This window comes from Lepisosteus oculatus, chromosome 10, assembly GCF_040954835.1.
Source record: "Lepisosteus oculatus isolate fLepOcu1 chromosome 10, fLepOcu1.hap2, whole genome shotgun sequence".
Classification (NCBI taxonomy): domain Eukaryota; kingdom Metazoa; phylum Chordata; class Actinopteri; order Semionotiformes; family Lepisosteidae; genus Lepisosteus; species Lepisosteus oculatus.
The window spans coordinates 14,660,720-14,682,606 of record NC_090705.1 but is presented as its reverse complement, the minus strand read 5'-3'; the positions used below and the strand labels follow the sequence as shown (position 1 = coordinate 14,682,606).

The following is a 21,887-nucleotide window of genomic DNA, read 5'->3' as shown; positions in this document are numbered from 1 at the left end:
CATGATAAGCTTATTCTTTTAGGCATTCCACCACAAAAATGTTCTCATTCATTCCATCTAGCAAAGTTCAGCAAACAGTATCTTTTTTCCTACTGTGTCAGGCTATTCTTTAGGGTTGCTACAGCATCGTCCACTGCCCACCACAGTCCAGTCTGAAACTAGCTGCTGCAAATATTGTTGCTAGCTGCCACCTGTTCTCTGTCTTGCATTCTGTCACCTGCATCACACATGTTTCTCATTCACCTCCAAAACACGACATTTCCAAATCCACTCAAACAAGCTCAAGCCTGCATCATATGCAAAATATTACTAATATGTGCTTCTTCTCTATTGTACATCCAAATTAACTCAATCAAACATCATATGCACTTCTCCTTCATTCCATGCTATATTCATGTTCTGCTCGGTTCTTATGAAACTGCAACCGGACTGATTCACTCTTAGCTCAGTGTTCAAAATCTGTAGCAGTGTTTTGGGGAATATTTTTGGGGGGATATGACAGTGCTAATCTTCAACCAACACTGTCATTTCTCCATCCAGGTAAATTAAAACCAAAATATGAAATATACTATTCTTTTATATTTTACAGCTTGTTCCATCATTAGAACCAAACTACTGAAATCACTGAAAGTGCAAATACTTGTCATGTTTTCCAATTGCCCAATATACTGTATAAATGGTTCAAATAAAAACAAAAGAAAACAAAGGAAACTCTTGAAACCTGCTGAAAGATGCGTGGTCTTACCTTCAAGTATATTTGGCAAGTCCATCACTAAAGATTGCTTCTGTAAATTGCCTTTTAGTACAGCCTTTACTTTCTTATGAATAACAATAAACATTTTAAATCAATAGCCAATTTATTCAGTTAAGAATAAAATGAGCAAATGTAGACTTATTTACCTCAGTTATGGGATATGGATACAGCTCAACATTATTTTTTGAATAATTTTGTCACTATATAGAAATAAATTGTAAGTAAAAGCATTTTACAACATTTCAAACCTTCTTTTTATCTAATCTAATAAAGTATGTCTTCCTTTAAAGTTGTCCAGGAGATTGTTATACTGCAGAGGAGTACTGTGGAACATGTGGATTGGTCAGAAAGATAAATACACATTCTTTGATGTTTGTGTTGTATTAATTGCCACATGTATGTATATGTTCAAACTATTACATTTATCTAGCTGCTATCTTGGCTTAATTGATTAATTAGTATCCTCTGACTTGTTTTATTTGACTAATTATTATATGGTGACTTGTGTACATTCATCTCCTTTGTTATAATCTGTAACAGCTGGATCATTGTAGGAGTAATCGGTCATCTGCTTTATAAGGGTGAGGTGTAGGATCATCTGAGGAACTGCACAGAGAAAGAAGGAAATAAATAAAGAAATAATACTTGGCAGAGCTGCCCAACTGTTAAATCCTAAAATAAATTGTTCTAAAAGAACTTAACTACTGAAGATTTCTTAGACATTTATTATAGATATTTGGAATGGCACACTAGTAAATATTTTTACTGTTATTAATTAGTTTGATAATCTTACTAGGTTCTGTCTTTCACATTTTTTTGCAATGAGGAATAAAGATTTGAATGTAAAAGTGAACAGGTTCCTAATATTTATGTACTTAGTTTAAATTAACCTAGAAGTATTTCTCATTTTACTGACATTTCCCTCTTTTTTTATGTAGTGCTATATTTGGCATTCGTACAATTCAATTGTGACATCACAGTGTATTTCCAATAACTCTTTATACTTTCAGGAACAAAAGCAAACTTCAAGGTTACTTAACTGCTGCCTTTGTTTGCTTTTTGCCAGGGAGCAATGTGGACAGGTCACTAAATCACAGACTATAGAGGTAAGCTTTCGGCTATGTTATGTAGCCTCTTGGGGAAAAGAAGCTGGTTGTGCCTGCTTCCATTTGAATTGATAGGCGATTGGAAAGGCTTTTTTTACAAAGTCATAAAGGTCAGCCATCAAGTGATTCCAGAGGCTGGTTCTGTACAAACCTTTTTTTCTTCTTAAGATGTCTGTGCTGGATTATGAAGGGCAGGTATATCACACATCAGAAGCTGCCAATTAACACCCTCAGCAGCAGCTTCCACTCAGGAAGCCTCATAAAGTCTCACCCTATGGTGTAACTTATACACTTCCAAGTGTTTTATCCAGGGCCGAGCTCTACGCAGCTGTTAAACTGGCAGGTTTTTAACCAGTGCCGATAGACCCAGGAGTTCATAAAGATTTTCTCAGCAGTGTTTCCTGAGAAGAGATGGAGAGCAAGCAATCAATGTGCCAGACCTTGCACAGAAACTGCAGATAACATTTTTTCTCCTTTTTTTGTGTTAGGAACTACTGATTGCAATGATGGGCCAGCAAACAACAGGCTGAAGTAGCCTGCTGGGTACTTGGAAGTTAGGATAACTTCATCGTCCAATCCTCTGGTCCCCTGCTTACCACATACCAACTGCTGGCATTTCAACAGCTTTGATACATATTTTAAAGGATGCGGCACATCAGAACTGTACTAATCTTAGTTAAAAGGCAAGGCACTGTACACAGATTTCATTGCAGTGGCCTACTGACTTCTGGCGCAAATCTCTGGAAAGGAGGTACATGCAAGCTGTGCCTGGATTGACATGCTTATTAAAGCTTAAACATGTTAAAAATGATTATACTGCTTTTAAAGAGCAATATATTCATGGGCAACATACTGTATACTTTATAAGAAAAAAAATCACATGGAACAATACCCTTATTTGCAAATCCAGTTCTCTCATACAAAGGTAATTTCAATGTGGTGTCTGTATACTGATATCTGTGTTAATATCATTATCTTATTGTCAGCCTATTTTAATTTCTTGCTGCACAAAGCCCAGAAAACTAAAATAGCAAAGGAAGATCATCACATTAAAATGCAGAACAAATAATTTGCAAAGATGGAGCTCATATTTATTCTCTAAATATGTTTATTTTCTGCAGTTGAGTAGAAGTATTCATCTTCTGTTTATATAGTACTGTATATACTCCATGTATATATAGTATAGTGGAAATTTATAAACTTAGGAAAAACAGTATTATAAGCTGTATTTTAGTGTTCTTTTAATTGTCTTATAATTCAGTATTTATATACAAAGACTACTGTCAATGGCCATTTAAAGACTTACATATTAGATATTAATAGGTTTACTCCTAAGACATGCATAGTTCCTGTCTAGCTTCATGGCTGAACTGAACCTGGCAATATGTGTCAAACAAAATGACTGAATTTCTGCTTTTGGTGAAGAGATGAAAGCAGAAGATGGAGCTGACCACATGCTGGACAATATTGGTGGCAGATGTGTCTTCCAGATTATAGCAAGACGTGATGGCATTTCCTTGAGATTGGAATATGTATTTTAAACTTTGATGTGAACATGATTAGCCACAGAAGTATGCTTTGTTCCTGGATTTTTCAGATGGTCTCAATACTGGAAACGCTTTGTATAAAAAATATAGAGTTCTTCACGCAGTTTCTTTAACGTTTTTTCCTCTTTGGCTTTTGTAAGAATAATGCAAAACCAAATCTAAAATTAAATTTAAATTTCAGTCTATATCAGGAGGTCATAATTGTGATTTCTAAGACATATCATTTGTGCACAATGTATGGTAAAGTGATAAACATAGGAATAGCCTATACATTTCTTTGAACTCCACAGCAACAATTATTGCTAATTTTACTTAAGAAATTCATCAAATCTTGAGAGTGAAAATGAATGTATGTCTATATTATTTAATACTTAATTTAATGTACATGGTGTTGAACTGTTTCAAGAACTGTTCTTGAATAAAAATATTGCTTATTTAAAGGTTAGGGTTCACTTTTCCATGAACAGGCACAAAACCACTCATTGGTATTCAGATCAATCGTCACTCATGATGTACATTAAACACTATTTAAATAACCATATGGAGTTAATGTAACAGACATGATCACAAGTTCTGACAATCACAATATTTTGATAAACAACTTTTTGCTAAATTCACAAACTGATACAGATTGCTGCTGGCACAATCACAAGTTTATTCTTTCTTCTAGTAAGCAAAAAAAAAACAAATGTTGCAAAGATGTTTAATGTGTATGTTATAGTTGTGTTTTTGACAACTTACTAAAAATAAGGAACTACTGTATACTTTAAGTGTTCATAAATATAAATACTTTTAATGTACAAGAGTATATTTTTTATATTACATAATGTTTTAAGACAATATATTTAACTAGTTACCACAAATGTTTAGTCTTTTAAAATGTATGAATTCTTCCCTTATACTGTAAGTCTAAATCATGCATATGCTGTATTACAGAACAAAATGTAGGATTAAGCCAATAATGTCTCTTGACAAAACCCATTTTATAATTTGGTTTCAAGTGTAGCAAACACTAAAATCTAATTAGATTAAATGTTAAATTAAAAACAGTTATTCAGAGTATTTTACAGTTTTTGCAGTATAGTGATATTAGTCTTCTGTCTTTTTTTAAATATTTTTAAAATCTATTGTTCATTTTATTTTGACCCATTCAGTAATTGTGCATTATATAAAATCCTCTCTAATTAGGGATTGTTTCTTTATCTCTATGTTCACAGCAATGATTACTGTACCGCATGGGGAGAATGAGGGAGGGGAGACATGTTTCTTTCAGCTGCACACTCCTCAATCCATTCATTTGTTCAGACTATGTAAGTCCCACAGCACCTGATAGGAGAGTTAACAATGATTGGATAGGCATCACATCTCACGGACATAACAAACAGCCTGCAGGTGCCTGGGAAGTCACAGGGGTCACTGTTTCACCCACAGCAGAGCCAGTGATGGTCAACTAATCCCAACTGCAAATTGTGTACTTCTGCTTGGGGAATCTAGGTCACAGCTGGGAAGTGACATGACACAGGCTCAAACTGATGATATCTGCATCACAGCCTTTAATATTTGCTTGAAAGGAGTAGCTGGTGGAAGACATGTTTTGAGGACATTATTACTGAAGGTTATGACATGAAATGTGGTCAGTTGTCAGACATTTGTAGAGACACTCTGAGTTCTAAACCATGGAATGTCAAATACTGTATACTTGGAGTGCATCTTGGGCCCTGTTATTCAATAACCTCCAGTTTCTAGTTTCTAGACAATTATGTTCAGTACAAAATTGTCCCAATATCACTGAGACTGGATGGGGTTCTCTACCACGCAGCAGAGGTTCCTGAGACCTGGACTTTGTGTCAGGAAGAATCGCATCACTCTTTGAATATCTGTGATCTAACTTTGTTGTAATCAATATGGATCTCACAGTATGAATGCAAAGTGGAAGGTGTGGTTCAGAGGAAAAATTATACAATCTTTGTTACAAATTGGTTACCAATATGGTATAAATTAAATAATTTATTATGCCAAATTAAAAAATAATCTTCTGTCAAATTAATTTTATAAAGACATCATAAAAATAATTATTGTCAAAGTAGCCCAGGTGATTATAGGTGTCAGGATAATGTTCTAAAATACATTTCAGGTCATTACTTCTCGTTAGTTTTGGATTATTGTGACATACATTACATGAATAAAAACTTTTTCCTTGAATATAAGAGCATACGAATGGATGAGAGGAGGCCATTCATCTCGTCTAGCTTGTTTGGTAATTTGTATCTACTTGATCCAAGGATCGCACCCAGCTGTTTTGTGAAGGAAGCCAAGGTGTTGGCTTCAACAACGCTGCTCGATAGCTTGTTTCATACTCCTACACTTGGCATAAAGAAGTGTCTCCTGTTCTCAGTTTTAAGTGCTGTTCTACATAGTTTTCATTTGTGTCCTCTGGTTTGTGTTCCACTGCTGATTCTATCAAACTCCACTGCATTGACTTTGTCAATGCCTTTGAGGATTGTGAATATTGGCATCAGGTACCATTGTAGCCTTCTCTGTTCAAGACAGAAAAAAAGGTGCAGTTATGTCAGCGTTGGATATTCCAAGTCCTGGAATGCATCTGGTTATATTTCTTTGGACAGAGTCTAGAGTAAAACTATATTTTCTATAATGTGGTGACCACAATTGTACACGCTATTCTAAAAATGGCCCTACTAGTGCATTATACTAATGAAATATTTTAATATATTGATGAGACCTCAGTACTGACATTATGCATTTTGATATTAATGTAGTGGATTGGAAAACAGAATTTTTTAAGATACAATTTGACAATTAAGGCTACATTGAAATACTTAATCTGTAATAATCAAGACATAAATTAGGCCATTTGAGTTTATTAGCAATCATGGTGACCTCTTAGGGACATAAAAGGTCAATACTGATAAATCATTACAATGTGGCACAACAAGCCAGTTTATAAACTCTCTAATTTGCATTTTGTTTGAATGGTATATATGAAATACAAAGTGTCTAAAACTCAAAGTAACATATTATACTCTTTCTTGCTAATCTGTTGAGCAATGTCAAGATGAATACAACAGTTCATCTTAAAATCAGCCTGTACCGCTGGTAGTATAATCATTGGATAATCTGTCCACATCCCATATTCATGATTTTAATGTAAAGCGTGTTTTTATGCTGCAACTTTATTATTAAGAAGTGCCATTACTAGCAAATTGTACTATATGTATACTTAAATACTTTGAATGTTTCCACTGAAAACAGCATTCTATTTTTTTTTTACTGGGATATTTTATTTTTTGCAAGCATTATCTACCATTTATTCTATCATGTGTGCAGTTGCAATTACAGTCATAAAATACAGCGTACAAAGCATACATTAATGTTTTGTCAGGTAAAATAATTTAAATTAAGTTTTGTACAGCTCTCATTTTCAGTCTTTTAAGCTTCTGTCTTAAGATAGGAATATAGTGGTTCTCAGGCTCACTATGTTCTTCAGCTAGATGCTAGTCGGTGATACTTTTAATATAGCTTTGTCCATTATTTTGATTGGCTGCAAAAAAGGCACCTCATAAAAGGAAGACATGAAGGCATACAGTAAAACAAGAAAAATAGATTCTATGTTTAAACCTATTGTTTATGAAAACATGTTGATTAATTTTGTTCAATGACCAATGTATTTTAGTCATTTTGTATAGAGAAATAATAGCCCATAATACAGTAAAAAATTTATTTATTTTGGAATGTGGCATATACACATTAGTAATTTAAGCACAAAGCATTTAATTTTCTAGCAAGTCATTCTGTCATTTTTGTAACACATATTGAACTATTGTCTGCTTTACAGAATTGTATAAAAATGTAATTTCATACAAGAATGACCAAGAATGATAAATAAATTAAGTACTTCTATTTTCTTTGGATTGCTATTCATGTCTTAAGCAGTATTTCAATCTGTTACTGTTTTAAATGTTAATAAAAAAGGATTTGACTTGGTGACAAACTGCCAGCAAGAGAATCACAGAAAAAACATTCAATATAAATAGCAAAATATGTTCATTTCATCTATGCAGTTAGGCAGGTGGAAAATGTATCTAATTGAAATAGTTGTAACTAGTGATTGTTAATGTAGAAGCTTCAAGCTTATCAGTTTTCAGAATGCATAAATAAACTGTAAATGCTCTATCCACAAAAACATTTAAATAAAGACAAATATATTAGAGAAGCAAAATTTTATATTTGAGTGTAGTTTGTGTTTAGCTAAAAGTAATATTCTGAAATCAGTTGCTAAATCTTTTATTTGGTCAGGGTGACATATCCAAGCAAGTGCAGATTCCAACGGTTTGGTGATAATTCACACACTACAGCCCTTAAGGTAACTAACATCTGCTGGAGAGCAGGCCAATAAAATGTCAAAATATGTCAAAGCACACATACTTTCCAATACAGATAACTGGTAACTTAAATGATAATGAAAAAAATCCTTGCATCTTTGCTTTGACTAAAAAGAGCTGAATCTTAGTGCAGTGCTTGCCTAAGATTAATAAAGATGTTAAGCAGCTGAACTGCTGGGAAAAGGGTTTTTTATATAATTATTCCCTATTGCACTGCCCAGGCATCTGCTGACATTTAGCCTCGACCTTCCAAATCCTCTGCAAATATTAATAAACTCCAACAGGGGCTGTTGTTTTATCGGTTCATGGGACTCAGCGAGATTCACCACAGTGGTGAAAAATATCGTGTAGGACCGAGGAAGAGCAGCTCATTTGATACCACCTTCTGCTGCACACATGTGCTGGGAGCATCCTCAAAATGGAAATTCTGTTACTCAGCCACAGCTGTAGAATGACACTTCAGATGCCTTCACTTCCCTTTGTACAGCCTACTGGAATAATCCCAAAACCACAATGGCATCACATCAGAAAAAGAAGAGGAAAGTCAGATTTTATTATCTGACACAGTGGAAATTTTCATAAAGAAGATAGGCTCCCAACTTGCAGCCTGCTATTTATTAAACATTGCACAAGATAATGGCTTCACATAATGAGGGTAAAATAATGCTCTGTTATCTGCTACCAGCTTTCAGTATGATTTTACAATACAGTACTTTCATATTCAATAGGACTCTCAATAACATTGTGTTAGTGTACTTTGAAAAAATGTCTGCATTCCAATCATCTGTTCCCATAAGTGTCTACCTATCTGTATATGAAACTGATTATTTTTAATCACTGTGATTCTTTCAATTATTTCTGTAAATTACAAAACCTATGACAATTTTATGTTATGAAATTAGTCCTGAGATGAAAACAACAGTAATGTATATATAATGCTTACATCTTTTCTACTAATAAAATTGTTTTTTAACCTTGCTTATTTTAAAAAGATTTTTGAGTGTCATAATTACAGAGAGGAAACTGGGCACAATACATATACATCCAATCAAATCTCCAAGAAACCCCATATCCACGATTTAATTAATGAAAGCATGATATTTATTCTATTGTAACAATTTAAAAACAGGAGCAACAACCTGAGGAGTTTCTCTGAAACGTGCAGGAACTTCTGGGTAATATACCATTTGTTTTCTTTGCACTCGAGATAGTCTCATATATGAAAAGTAATATTACTATTTAGGAAAACTAGGATTATTTCTCGATGTAAAACTTATAAAAGAATTTGGATAATTTAATGTATTGTTCTAATGTGTGAAATGTTACACATAAAGATAGTGAGATACATAGTAAAAACAAACAAAATAAGGAGAAAAAACACTTTGTGTTACCAATTGTAGAGCAAAAATATTTTTTGACCAGGGGTAAATGAAAAGAATTATTAAAAAGCAAACACTTTGGCTAAACAAATATTTTAGTAATACAGATGAATTACTAAATGTGTAATTGCTTAAGCAAATGAATAACTGATTTTTAGAATTCGTGTTGACAGTAAATTAATTTTACACATTATTGTAGCAATGTTTTATGTGTTAGGTTATGATTCTTTTCTTTTATGTTTCCAGAATTTGGAGAACATGTGAATTATTATGAATTATTAAAATGTGTTGTTTTAGTGGTAAATGTAAATTTAACCCATGTGTCAGACAGAATATTTACCTCATTTGCTCTTCCTATTCTGATTTTGATCATCAGGGTTCTAGACCAAGTCAACATGTCACTTTTTGCCATGTTTTTGGTTTCTGTTTTTGTAAGAGCCATGACAGTTCTTCCATAACAGTTGAGCTGCTTCTTGTCGTATGTTTTAGAGCAACCCAGTGCTCCTTTAAAGAAAGGACTGTGACCAAGGCATCCATTCTATTCAGACCATTGTGCTTCGAAACAAGAAGTAGCAAAATAGTGAGCTGAACGTGATGTCAAGCAATCCTGGGTGTGACTACTGGACTCCCTGACTTGTTGTTCCCAGCTGGGCTGGGCTATTGTGTAGGTATTCAGCCAATGCACTCACGAAACTAGATAAATGGATTACTGAATCAGAGATACCAGCGGCAACTTCAAAAGTAACACAGTAGCCTAAAAAAAAGAAAAAAAAACATTTGTGTAGCAGGGCAGAGGGTGTGTGAATGTTCTGCCTCTGCCAACAGCACGAGACAGTGATAAACTTACCTCAGTGGCCATCACAGTCTTTGGTGCAATTCTCCAACAAAATAAATGGATTGCAGTATTGTGACTGAGTTGTAAGCAGTATTGGAAAATCACCACTTGCCTAATCATATAAGACATTGTGTTGTGTGAGGCCAGCAACCCTTGACAAAACTTTTAACTGTCCACAGATCAACCAGAACTCCTATATTTGTATAATGTACATTCGTGTGCTCGATTTGACATCTCTTGTTTCGAATTACTACTTTATGTTTAATAAACAGAGAAGAATCACAGCATAATCCATTAGATCGTTTACTTTCATGTGCTGTTGTGTTTTCAACATTAAGATTTAAAAACTTAAAATCTTTCCTAATTCTAGTTATACAGTATGTAAACATGTCACAAATATGATACTATTAAATAAGTAAAAGCAATTTATTTAAATTAGCGCTCTTAGAATAGCGAATTTACGATCCTAAACTATATGGAACGCGTATGGATATACAGTATGCATTCCTAAGTAATATGCGTCTTGAAAAAGGCTACTTACACGAACGATTATAGTTTTATGGCAATTTCTTTTGAAACATATTAAATTAGTTAATATGATATATATATATTCTCTTTTACGCTATATTGTTCTGACAATGGGCATCAAAAATATAACAATTTAAAAATCATTGGATGAAATGTATTTCACAAAGGAAAGCAGCGAATTTCGCACGTGCATACAAAACCATACTCAAGTTACGGCACGCAAATGTATATGCATGCAAGCGTGCATAAACATAGACTCTGTATAGCGATTCATCAATATTTTTCTTGTTCTAGAATTTAGTTTCCCCTCTTCTGCATTTAATTCGGCTTTTTAGGTCTTTTTCTATCATTTGTGTCACGGTTGCTTTTTTTCTTTATGTCAGTTCCTTCTTTTTCTTTCCATATCGGCCCCTCAGGCTATATGGGAATATTGCTAGAAGTGACAGCCTAATTATAGGTTCCAACCCTGTTTATTACTCATTAGACAATTCACTGTACATCCACTGCTAAATGAATAATTTTGTATATATTAGGGAATCACAATATTATGGCCTCCAGCTAAAGCCTCAACTAACCTCACGCTGGTTCGCTACAAAAGAAATAAATGTGACACCAGGAGGTTATTTTATTTGAGACACACATGCTCATGGGAAAATACGATTTTTAAATAGCGAGGAAAAGAAATGCAATTTGTACACCTGCATTGATTTCAGGGATACAACCCGCTTTTGTCTCTTAACAGAATCCCGCGTATTTAAACTAATAGAGGCTGTTTCTTTATTAATAATCAGTCATCAGCTGTTTAAGTATGAGTCTGTTTAACGTTAAACCATGGCTACGGGGACTTTTTTTTTCTCCCAAAGAGTCATTTACAAGGACAATTGAAACTTTATATGGTATGATTCATACAATGTGATGATACACTGATCCAAGGTGCATATTGCATTAATCTGTGTCAGTGCGAAATGAAAACGTATTCTTCAGTTTTACTGCGGATAGATGTACATTTTAGTAATTAACTCGTGCTAAGGAAATAATCTGTGCATGAGAGCATACCGAGAAACTTAATAAGCATAGGTGTTGGGACAATGTAAGAAGCTTACCTGCCTGGCTTCATTTTCCACTAGACCTCCAGAATGTCAGTGATGTTTGTATTCGAGAAAGCAGGAAAATAACTGCCAAACTGAGCTAAGAATGTAAATTCAACCAAAACAATCTCAAATATTTAGCTCTCCCCGCTAAATGTCATAACGATGTTTCAGACATTGTTGCTGGAGTATCACAATATTACATACTGACAGTAAATTAAACAGTATCTTTTCACTTTTTATCATATTGGCATAGAAGATGAATAATTTTGTTTTAGGTCTAAAAGAAAAAAATAAATGTTTAAAATGTGTAAATTAAGATTATTTTACGATTGGAGCAAATTATATTCCCACATCATATTAAGTTATTTTGTGCGATGGAAGGGACAAATACCAACATACTGTAGCTATATATATATTCGAATTCGAATTACGATTGAAATTAAATCTGCATAAAACACTTTACTGTGTAACATGATACAATCGTATTGGTATAGTATAGAAATAATAGCAGAAATGTGTATTTCAGATCTGAAGTATATGATAAACCTTGTAGTAGCCTAAACATAACAACACAACACTTATATTTATACATTTGTCAATCGTGTGATTATTAAAAGAGAGTCTATAAGTAATTACATTTATAGAGGGTAAAATGTAGGCCTACGTCAAATTCAGCCTTATTTTAAATGTTTTTTTTAACGAAAAGCATAGGAATGTTTTACCCGTTGTTATAACCCAATTATATCAAAGATCGTAAATCTGTTTAGCATTTTGTGGGATTTGAAATTAAGACATAAAATGTATTTTTTGCCTTTTATTTAATCCCGATGTCTTAGAACTGTAAATTATTTTTTACATTGTCACTTTTCATCCTTCTCAAACAGCGTCCACGTAACTGCTGTAAGAAAGCTGCTGTGTATAATTTCCCAAATATTATTACACTTGGCCAGTTGCATGAACTTTACGAGTTGTTTAATGTATGAATAGCATATTTATGCCGCTGAAGTGCACGTGTACACTAATTGTAAACCTTGCCTTAAAATTATAAGACCTATATTAACCCCGATATTTAAATATAGGGAAAGATTGTGTAACATCCCTTTTATTTGATTTTTCTTGCGAATTAGACAATTATTGCAAATTTATGTCTATAGCTTAACTATGTCGAGCCTGCCTATAGTCTGTGCCGTGTGCCTCTAATCTTTCTGGTTTGAGACTCCTTCGAAGTGAAACTTTCTGAAAAACTTGCACGGAAAATCGTGAGAGCACTGACATAACCCAAAACCCCTGGCGGAGTATTTTTCAGAAAACATTTTAGCTTAACAGTATTTACTTGTATTTGTGAAACAAAACTACTGTAAGGATTGTACTTTGTAAAGTAGTGCATATGGATTCCTGCAGAGGTCGCTATAATCCTTTGATTCAAGGAATACTATTGACTTAGGAATTGTATGCTTCTATTACATAGGAAAACATAATCATCTTTTAATACAAATGTATAAAAATGTGAATAAAATAATATGTTATTCACATTTATGAAAATGCAAGACTGAATGAATACCTTCCCTCATTTAAATTAAACCGTATTGGAAATACTTGAGTGTTTTAATATCCCAAAGTCCTTTGACGTTATGTATAAAATAAGCAAGTTTTAAGTTACACTGTAAAAAGTCAATTTAAAAATTGTAATGGTGCTATTACCGCATATTGTAGTAGGTAACAAAAGCAGTGAGGGTAAAAAAAAACTGATGATGATAAAAATGATTATTATGACGAAATGATTAGTAAATGTAGTATTTTGTAGCTAAGTTCTTCAGCTTATCCTAAAATACAAAGAGTTTAGTTATAAAAAAATGAGTTTCTTTTTTCAGGAAAGTCCCAGCGCCCTGAACTAATCAATACTGTACCCCATCACGTCTTTCGCTATTAATATTTTATTTGAAAATCTAGTGTTTGTTTCCGACAAGAGCTAATTCTAGGATTTGATTTTGTTTGGATAAGGCGTCCCCACATTATTTCTTAATGGCTTTCCCAGCTGCTTCTGTCCATTTTCTGTCACCAACAACCATCTGGCCTCTTATTAGCACCTCAATGCATCTATAGTGGATTCATTTAACACTGGGGGTAAAATAAAGAATACTCCCGGTACTCCAGTCACTTTTAAAATTGTATTTTTTTAAATTAAAGTGTCTTTCTGTGTGTTATGTAAGACACGAGAAATCAATTATTTTGTACAAAGAACCGTTTGATTAAATTGAGGGATCTCAACGATAAGCATTTAATGTTGCGTTATTTCGGGTGGATAGAATAGAGAAGGTGTTAAAATATTGTAAATCTTATAAAAACGTAAGCATTTTTTTGTTCTGCTAATTTCAACACAAACCTTTTTCTTCCATTTTGTAAACAACATTACGTTTTATTTAGCATTAAGGTTTATTACGTTGATGAGTATATGTTAAAATGCCGTACACGAGATAATTAAAATACAGTACAGTAACACTAAATGTGTAATAATCATAATAAAAATGCTAGTTTATCTTTTCATTTCAATATTTACTACAGCCTATTTTTAAATACAGATTTATTCCCTTTGACTTTTTATAGCTTCTTAATGCAAGTTCCAACTTACTTTCCATGTATGCCGTAAAAAGCAAAAAAGACGAACCTTTAAATGTCTCTATAATTTCATTTATTTTATTAGACAAAATATATGATTTGGACAAATTCTGTTGACACGCTATTTACAAATTTAGATCACCGTATTTACAGAAAGTAAAACACAAACACTGAAAAGACAAAATACCAAATGTTCAGGAAAATGTATAAGACAAAGTGTGTGGTAATGATACGATGAAAAGGAAAATCCATCCACAAGTTTAATCAAATTGATTCCATTTTCTGCTCGGCTGAATGCTACGTGAAGGAAGAAAACTTCATTTTGTGAGTCCTTTACTGTTTTTTAAGTCCGTTTTTTTTTTCAACCAATAAATTCTTGATCAGGCTGAAGACAGAGCTGTTAAGACTCGCTGTGTTGCCTCTTGTTGATTCCTGGGACTGAAGAACAAAACATCAATCGTAAGTATAAAAGGAAGCATTCGCAACGTTCCCATTCATGAGCAAGATATAATGTTTCAGATAAACAACGAGAGTAATAATAAGAATAGTTCACTTTTCGCAATAAATAAACTTTGAAATCGATTCGAATAAGAATGATCATCAGATGCTGAGTTGGTAATAGCTTGTCTAATACCATTTTGACCTCTATTTTGTAAGTCTAAATTACAGCTACAGATGATGATGACAAATATAAGCAATTATTAATGCTAAAGTAATTTTTAACTATGCCGTTTATTTTCAGAATAAATGCATATTTATCACTGTAAGCGTGAAAATATTTTTTTCTTCCTATAATAAGCCACCACCACCCCCAAAAACAATATGGATCATTTGAATGTGGCAAATCCCAGAAAGAAGGCCGAAACTTTCTTATACCTAAAGAAATAAACATTTTACTAAACTAGTCCCTTGGGATTTTTATTTTCTTTTTATCTCAAGATTTGCAAACATTTATGCTTCCACAAGGCCTTACATTAGTGAGTCAAGGTACTGTATAGTCATTGTTAAAGGAAGGCAAATAAACGTGGATCATACGCATCATTAAAAATGCTACATTACATTTTAATCTGGAACGGGTTTTGTCCTTTTTTATCCTGGACGATTTAATTTTAACCCACCCCATCCCAGTAGGAGTCGCTATGATGCAAAGGATGTATGTGTGATGGAAACAGCCTTAGAGGTTAATCTGCTACCACTACACAAACAATAATTTTCTGTACAGCTGTGCCTCGCGTATACATAAACGTTCAATCCTGCAACTTGTTTCAAATAATTTTGAGACCTCCTGTGTCTATAGGGTGCAAATATGTAAAAAGGAAAGTTTAACGGTAAATTAAGTACAGTTTGAAACTTAGTTTTTTACCTGTCGTGTACTGGCTGAAAGGAGGACTTCAACGGCTGTGTGGGAGATTCGGTCCTTTGAACGTTTTCCCGTTCTAAAATAAATAAGCAGAAACATATTAGAACAATGCAAAACTGACATTGTAGTTTTGCGCTCAGGCTGAGCTTCATATAGAACTAATAAAAACTACACTCCAGAATATTTTTCTAGGTTTAATACAAAGAAATGTACCCAACAGTAAATAAATTCACTCGATATAACAGATTTTTAGTTCTGGGCAAATTGAAAATAAACATTGAATTAAAGTGAGTTAATTTTGCGCTTTTTTGTTTAATTGATTTGAAGGGGATACAGTAGGTGCGTTAGTTTGCAATCAGCAAAGAAACAAGGTTAATCCCACATTAAAAGGTAAACAGATATACTGTAAGAAAATAACAGGGTTTCGGCTGTGGCAGCCTTCTTACACACCTGAAGAATGCCCCATAGCCGAATCGTTGTTTTATTTCTCTTTCGTTTTACTTCTCTATTTTTTCTTGAATTTAGCCTCTACTTTCATTTTAATGTACAAGTAAAACAGCGATTTCAACCATCATCACATCATCTAATGTAAATTATGCTTTCATCTATTTTTGTTTGATATTTGAAATTCTTTATGTAGAATAAAAAACAGAAAATGTACCTATGTGTTTAGGACTGAGACTCTCTGAAGACTTCTCACTGTTCAGCGCTACGACGGATGAAGCAACTACAGAGGACTGCTGCTGCTGTGCATGGAGGGAGTGATTATGGTGATGGTGATGTTGATTTACTCCCAAAAAAGACCTCACGTTTAACAGGGAATTCTGGCTGAGGAAAGCACCATTTGTCCAATTGTGGAACTTTCCAATCTGGCACGTGTATAGTCCATGGCTTGGAAGAAACGCTGGGTGCTGTATTTGGGGTGATGCGTGACTGACTGGGGCAGAGGGTGACGTGGGTTTCTGAGCGCTATCAGGAGTAGTAGCAGTTTCTGCTAAGGACCATATCTTGGGTTTATTGTTTGCTGGCAGCTGTAAATTACTCTGCCCGCCAGGGGAAAGAACTCTTGTGTTATTGCTTTCTGATGGGTCTTTGCCTGTAGAGATTGTGTCTTTTGATTTGTCAAAACCTTCATGCGCTTGAAGAGTCAATGCTCGTCTTTTCTCCATGCTGTCTATTTCTCTTCTCTCTCTGGTTTCTAATTTCTCCTCGTCTTCCTCATTGCTTTGATCCCCATCATTCTCATCAATCTTGTCAATATCTATGCTCTCCAAGTCAATCTCTTCATCATCTTCATTCTTCTCAGCGTCACCTTCATTATCACTGCCAAATATGTTGCCATCTTCATCATCTTTGCTCCTTGTACCCCAGGTGACCTTGTTCTCCTTCTTGAGCCTCCTCCTGGCATTAGCAAACCAGGTTGAGACTTGGGTCAAGGTCATCTTTGTTATAATGGCCAACATGATCTTCTCTCCTTTGGTTGGGTAAGGATTTTTCCTGTGTTCATTAAGCCAGGCCTTGAGAGTGCTTGTGCTCTCCCTGGTGGCATTTTTTGGTCTGGCAGGGTCTCCATACTGGAACTGTCCATAAGGGTAAAAAGCTGGAGAAGTGTGTGCAGCAAAACTGGCTGGGTGAACACCTGGATTATCTTTCAGTTCATATTGTGAACCCTATAGCAAGAAGAAAAACAAATTATTTTAGTTAGCCTTCACTTATAATCAAAGAAGTACATAGATTGGAAAATCAATATTTAAAACCCTTCATTATAAGTTCATAATAAATATATATTTTAACTTCGGGTGCCATCAGAGTAATTGTAAATTTCACCTATGCCGGCTGTCATTAAAAAAAAAAAACTTTGTTTCTTATATAAATTCATGTCGGTATCTCTTATACCGCGGAAACAGGTAAAAGAAATTCAAATGTGTGCAAAGTAGGGTGTAGTTTTTGTTTAATATTTTTAAAACGTTTGAATTATTGAAAGTTAAAAGCTTGTAATATCAGTATACTGCTAAAGTTAAAATAATTAGCGAAAAAATGTTATTTTATCCTAGAGGATAACTCATTAACTTGTATGACTCTTGCCTCCCGTATAAATCTATACTACATAACATTCATGTTTTAGAAAAAAAATCCAGAATTGTGATGATTTTTTAAACAAAAAGTTTCCACTGTTTTTCTAAGACGCAATCAATATTTTAGCCGTCTGTTATAAAGCACATTAAATTGAATGTAACCAATTAGGTCCCCCCACCAAATAACATTTATCTTTTTAACCACCTAATTAGGCCTCATCATTAACATTTTCAGGTTTTTGAAACACATTATTTTTCATTCACTTCCGTTTTTTTATTTTAACAAAACGTTCATCATAACATTCGCCAAAAAAACTTTATGTATGAATAGTCATTTTTTTTCAGATCGAAAAGAAAAGAACAAAATAAAAAGCGATTGTGCTAAAATAAATCGAAAGGATTTTTATGGAACATTAAGGGTTGAAACAAGGAGATTCCAATGAACAGATTAGAAAACAATTTTGTTACAGCTTTCCATAAGAGCACAACCAAAATGATTGTTTCAATAATATTGCCACTAATAAAATGTCAACACATTAACCATTCCTAAACTTGAGACGTGTTGATTAAAATAATGTTAAATGACAATGATAATAAATTACCCAGAACATCTTCTGAAAACAATAAAAAAAAATGCTTTTCATGCATTCAGTCTACACTTTTGTGGTGTCTTTAATGGAAAGCTCTGATTTCTTTAGAAAGGAGACAGTGTGTGTATACAACCATTTTAAATATAATTAATCTCAGTTTATTTTGCGTGCTCAATCCCCGACATACATCTATAGGCCAGAAATGACCATTATTTCAAATTATTTTTAAAATGGAAATTTACATTCGTATGTCAAATTTTCGTGATATAATTTATTTTCAAACATATATTTTTACTTGGACTTTATTTCATATATAACATGAAACCTTCGACCGTCTTTTCAAACTTTTATTATGGTTTTCAATGTATAGTTTTACGTTTCCACAAGAGCTCTTAAATAATGACTAATTCACACACAAACACGGATTCCTTGTACTTCAGAAATGAAACTTTTTTACCGGTACTTTTAATAAAATGTGTGAAATAGTTACATTCCATTAATAATTTTGTTAGAATAGACTGGAAAATTATATATATAAACCAACGGTTTGAAGTAAACTTCTCACGTAAATCCCATTTCAGCTCTATTCTATGCTTTCTATCCCCGAATTCATTCTTCCTTTTCACTCGTTAGTTCCTCACATTCCCTTCCAGTTTTGCAGTTCTGGACCGCAGTTTTAAACACTATCTTTAAAGTAAATTATTGTGTAGAATTTTGCCAGGCTACACAGTTCTTTATTTTATATACTAATATTTCAAATATTAGAATTCAAACAGCAACTTACCATCTGAGAGAAGAGAGCCAAGTCGGCACTGGTGTAAGGCAGGAAAGCGCTGTAGTTATGGGCTGCGTAAGGGTTTGCGTACATGCCCAACACCGATGTGACTGCTGCTGCTGTGGCTGTCGGATTTGCACCGATATCGGTGCTTCCTCCTCGGGCAGAGGCAGCCAGAACTCCCGGCCGATCGCCTCCATACACCGCTTGGGTGGCACTTAAATACTGAGGGTAACCCAGTTGGGGAAAAGACATCTCCTATACCGGATCTTTAAGCAAAGTCACCGTAGAAAACAACAGAAATCTCACAAAGTCAAGCTGAAAGAGTACAAGCACAAAAACGAGAAGGAAAAACAGATGATGTTCTTCTCAAATCTCAGCCTTTCTTTTGCCGCAAGTCCCCTGGATGTGATCAGATCAACAATTGAGCTCCAACTGATGTGTCTGCCCCTAGGTCTTGGGCTGATCTCTCAGATACAATTTGAAGTTGATGCCTTGATTGGCATCCCACTTGAGCTGCAAGCCCCTCCTAGTTTGGAGCATGTGGTTAAAGCATTGGCTGGGGCCACTTTTTGTGTGTTTGGTGTATTGTATGTTAAATGTTTAGCATTAGATTCTATTCACCGAAGCCCTCACTGTTGTATGACAACCTGTCTACACGATTTTACAGCTGTCCAACATTGGAGCAATAAACTTGATAGCCGTGCTGCGCCTCCTTTTAATTATTCCTGTTTTAAGAAATAGAAGGACAAAAAGAAAATATCTGTGAAGTTGTCTCACTCATTTTAACAATTTGTGTTTTAAAAGAAAATGTTGTTAGCATGGATCTTTAAAATTAAAATGACCCCATTCTGCGGAAATGTCTTTAGAAATACGGTAATTACTAGACATTGTGCAGGCCTAGACCTGTGTTATTCAGGTACTGTACGTCGTTATCATCAGCAGCACCTTCACTATTATTCTTTTTTATTATTATTATTGCTGCTGCTTTTGTATTTGTACGTAATGGGGTATACTTTCGCAATGGTAAAACTAAGGGCTTTTTAAACAAACGATCAGCCTAGTTGTAAAACAATATCTCATTTTCTTTTTACTCTGCAAATTGAACTCTATAAGTAGTCTTAAGTATCTGCGTGTGTGACATAAGGAAGAGTGTAAATGCTTTTAAAATTCACTTGTTCTGAGGGCCTAGTATTTACGTTTTAGTATGCAAACGTTTTGCATTTTTTAATATTCACTTTTTTTTTATTAAGGGGAGGGGGGTGCGACGGAGGGATCAAACTACATTTCCATGTCCACGTTGTTTGGAATTACTTTTTTGTTGGTGTGTGAGCGTGAGAAACCTCAGTAAATACGAATGTGACTTGCCGTAACTTTAAATGTAAGAAAAAGGGTAAGATAGAAACTGCAGTTTTAAGTATCGGTGTGTAACTTGAGCTAAGTTTTTTTTTAGATTGTAGCTGAATAAAACTTAAATATCCAGAAAACTGGATTTACTCGCAGCGTGTATTAGCTTTGAATGCATCTGGAAACGGTGTGTTTCTTCTTGGAAGTGGGATAAAGAAGCAGGTCAAGACAGTGTTTTGATCGGTCTATACACACAACACCTAGCGTGATTTTTTATTATTTTTTGTTAAATATTAAAACATGCACGAATTAATAATACGTGAAATAATTTTTTTAATTTAAATTTGTAAAAATAGACGATTATCGGAAACACTGACGCATTCAAGAACACATACTAATAATTCAGTTGAAAACCAAAACCAAAAGAAAACCAAACTGAGGATGCATATCACGAACAACCTGTGGTCTAACAGCTCAACGTTTTGATTTAAGATCTCTGTGGTTAAGCAATTTCTCGAAGACAAAGCAAACTAAGCGTAGCATTACTTTTTTTTTCGTTGTAGGCATACCTGTCCAAAGCGTACTATTGCTTAAAAAGTTTTAAAACAACGTTAGCCTTTTTTTCTACCAGCTTTCAAAATGAGGTCATTTGAGAACTATGCTTGGGCTTTGCGCGTCTGTGGATTTTTATTTTTATTTTTCTGCTCACAAAACTCATTCTGTTCACATGTGAGAAAACAGACCCCTCGTAACCCCCCTTTATCTTGGTCATGTTTTTAATGAATAATGATCCCGTGCTGTTTTCGTTAACAATCTAGAGACTAAGCGGCAGTCGTCCTGGTACTTCCTATTTTACAGGCAGCATGGGCAGTTTTATAAATGTTGCAACATGTATCGAAGGCAGAATGTGGGGCGAACAAATTCACTTTTACCACGTTGCGTAATTTTTTAAAACATTATTCTTGTCGTCCATGTCGCTATACTATTGTTAAATTAAACCATACTACACAAAATGATACTGCATAGATGCCAGAATGCAATATTTATAATGCAATGACTACGTATGTAATATATGCCAGACTAAATCAGTAAGTCAATCCCAACATATTTTATTCTAAAAACAGTCCATGCAACTTTTAATGAAATAGTGTGTGTGTGGTGTGTGGAATAACTGATATGGTGTCGCTGTTCTTCAGGGTTTAGATCAGTTTGGGTTCCCAAAGAGCAGACTGGAAGTCGTGGTTGTTGAAAGAATATTGTAGATTTAATACTTAACTGCTAAGATGAAGTCAGTGATTTTGATCTGCTCCAGATGGTTGAGAGTGGATATTGCAACGCCAGGATCTGTTCAAAATATCTGAGGGCACTGATGGTAATCAGCAGAACACATCAGAAAGAAGGAGGAATGGCAATTGTGATAACCTGCTGGAAATGTGCAGGGCTGGTGATGGCAGTGATAAAAGAATGAAAATATCTCCAAATGG

The 21,887-nt window shown here is 34.2% G+C and overlaps 1 protein-coding gene and 2 long non-coding RNA genes across 5 annotated transcripts in view; 1 reads left to right on the top strand and 2 right to left on the bottom strand.

Annotated features, from left to right (window-relative positions):
- Window positions 1–2,671, top strand: part of LOC107078640 (uncharacterized) — a 45,903-nt gene extending 43,232 nt beyond the window's left edge. For 2 of the 3 annotated variants that reach the window (XR_011190654.1, XR_011190653.1), the window contains 2 exons: window positions 1,821–1,860; window positions 2,349–2,671. This is a non-coding gene — a long non-coding RNA (uncharacterized lncRNA). Of the gene's footprint in view, window positions 1–1,771; window positions 1,861–2,348 lie in introns of those variants that run through there. The other variant, XR_001479590.2, reaches the window with a different exon arrangement.
- Window positions 901–11,691, bottom strand: LOC107078641 (uncharacterized). The gene is made up of 3 exons (XR_001479591.1): window positions 11,653–11,691; window positions 4,640–4,733; window positions 901–1,360 (listed from the first exon to the last, which is right to left on the bottom strand). It is a non-coding gene; the product is annotated as an uncharacterized lncRNA (long non-coding RNA).
- Window positions 11,692–14,306: 2,615 nt separating this feature from the next.
- LOC102684613 (iroquois-class homeodomain protein irx-1) lies at window positions 14,307–19,533 on the bottom strand. Its single transcript, XM_015357600.2, has 4 exons — window positions 19,066–19,533; window positions 16,278–17,286; window positions 15,620–15,692; window positions 14,307–14,694 (listed from the first exon to the last, which is right to left on the bottom strand). The coding sequence occupies exons 1-4, from the start codon at window positions 19,309–19,311 to the stop codon at window positions 14,637–14,639; spliced, it is 1,386 nt and encodes a 461-aa protein (XP_015213086.1). The 5' UTR covers window positions 19,312–19,533; the 3' UTR covers window positions 14,307–14,636.
- Window positions 19,534–21,887: the final 2,354 nt, after the last annotated feature.

Bases quoted from the DNA above. Each gene is read 5' to 3' on its own strand.
- LOC102684613 (XM_015357600.2), bottom strand. From the start codon at position 19,311: ATGTCTTTTCCCCAACTGGGTTACCCTCAGTATTTAAGTGCCACCCAA. The intron at 17,287-19,065 runs GTAAGTTGCTGT...TTCTTGCTATAG, and splicing joins TGGCTCTCTTCTCTCAGATG to GGTTCACAATATGAACTGAA. The intron at 15,693-16,277 runs GTACATTTTCTG...TATTTATTTTAG, and splicing joins TCTCAGTCCTAAACACATAG to AACGGGAAAACGTTCAAAGG.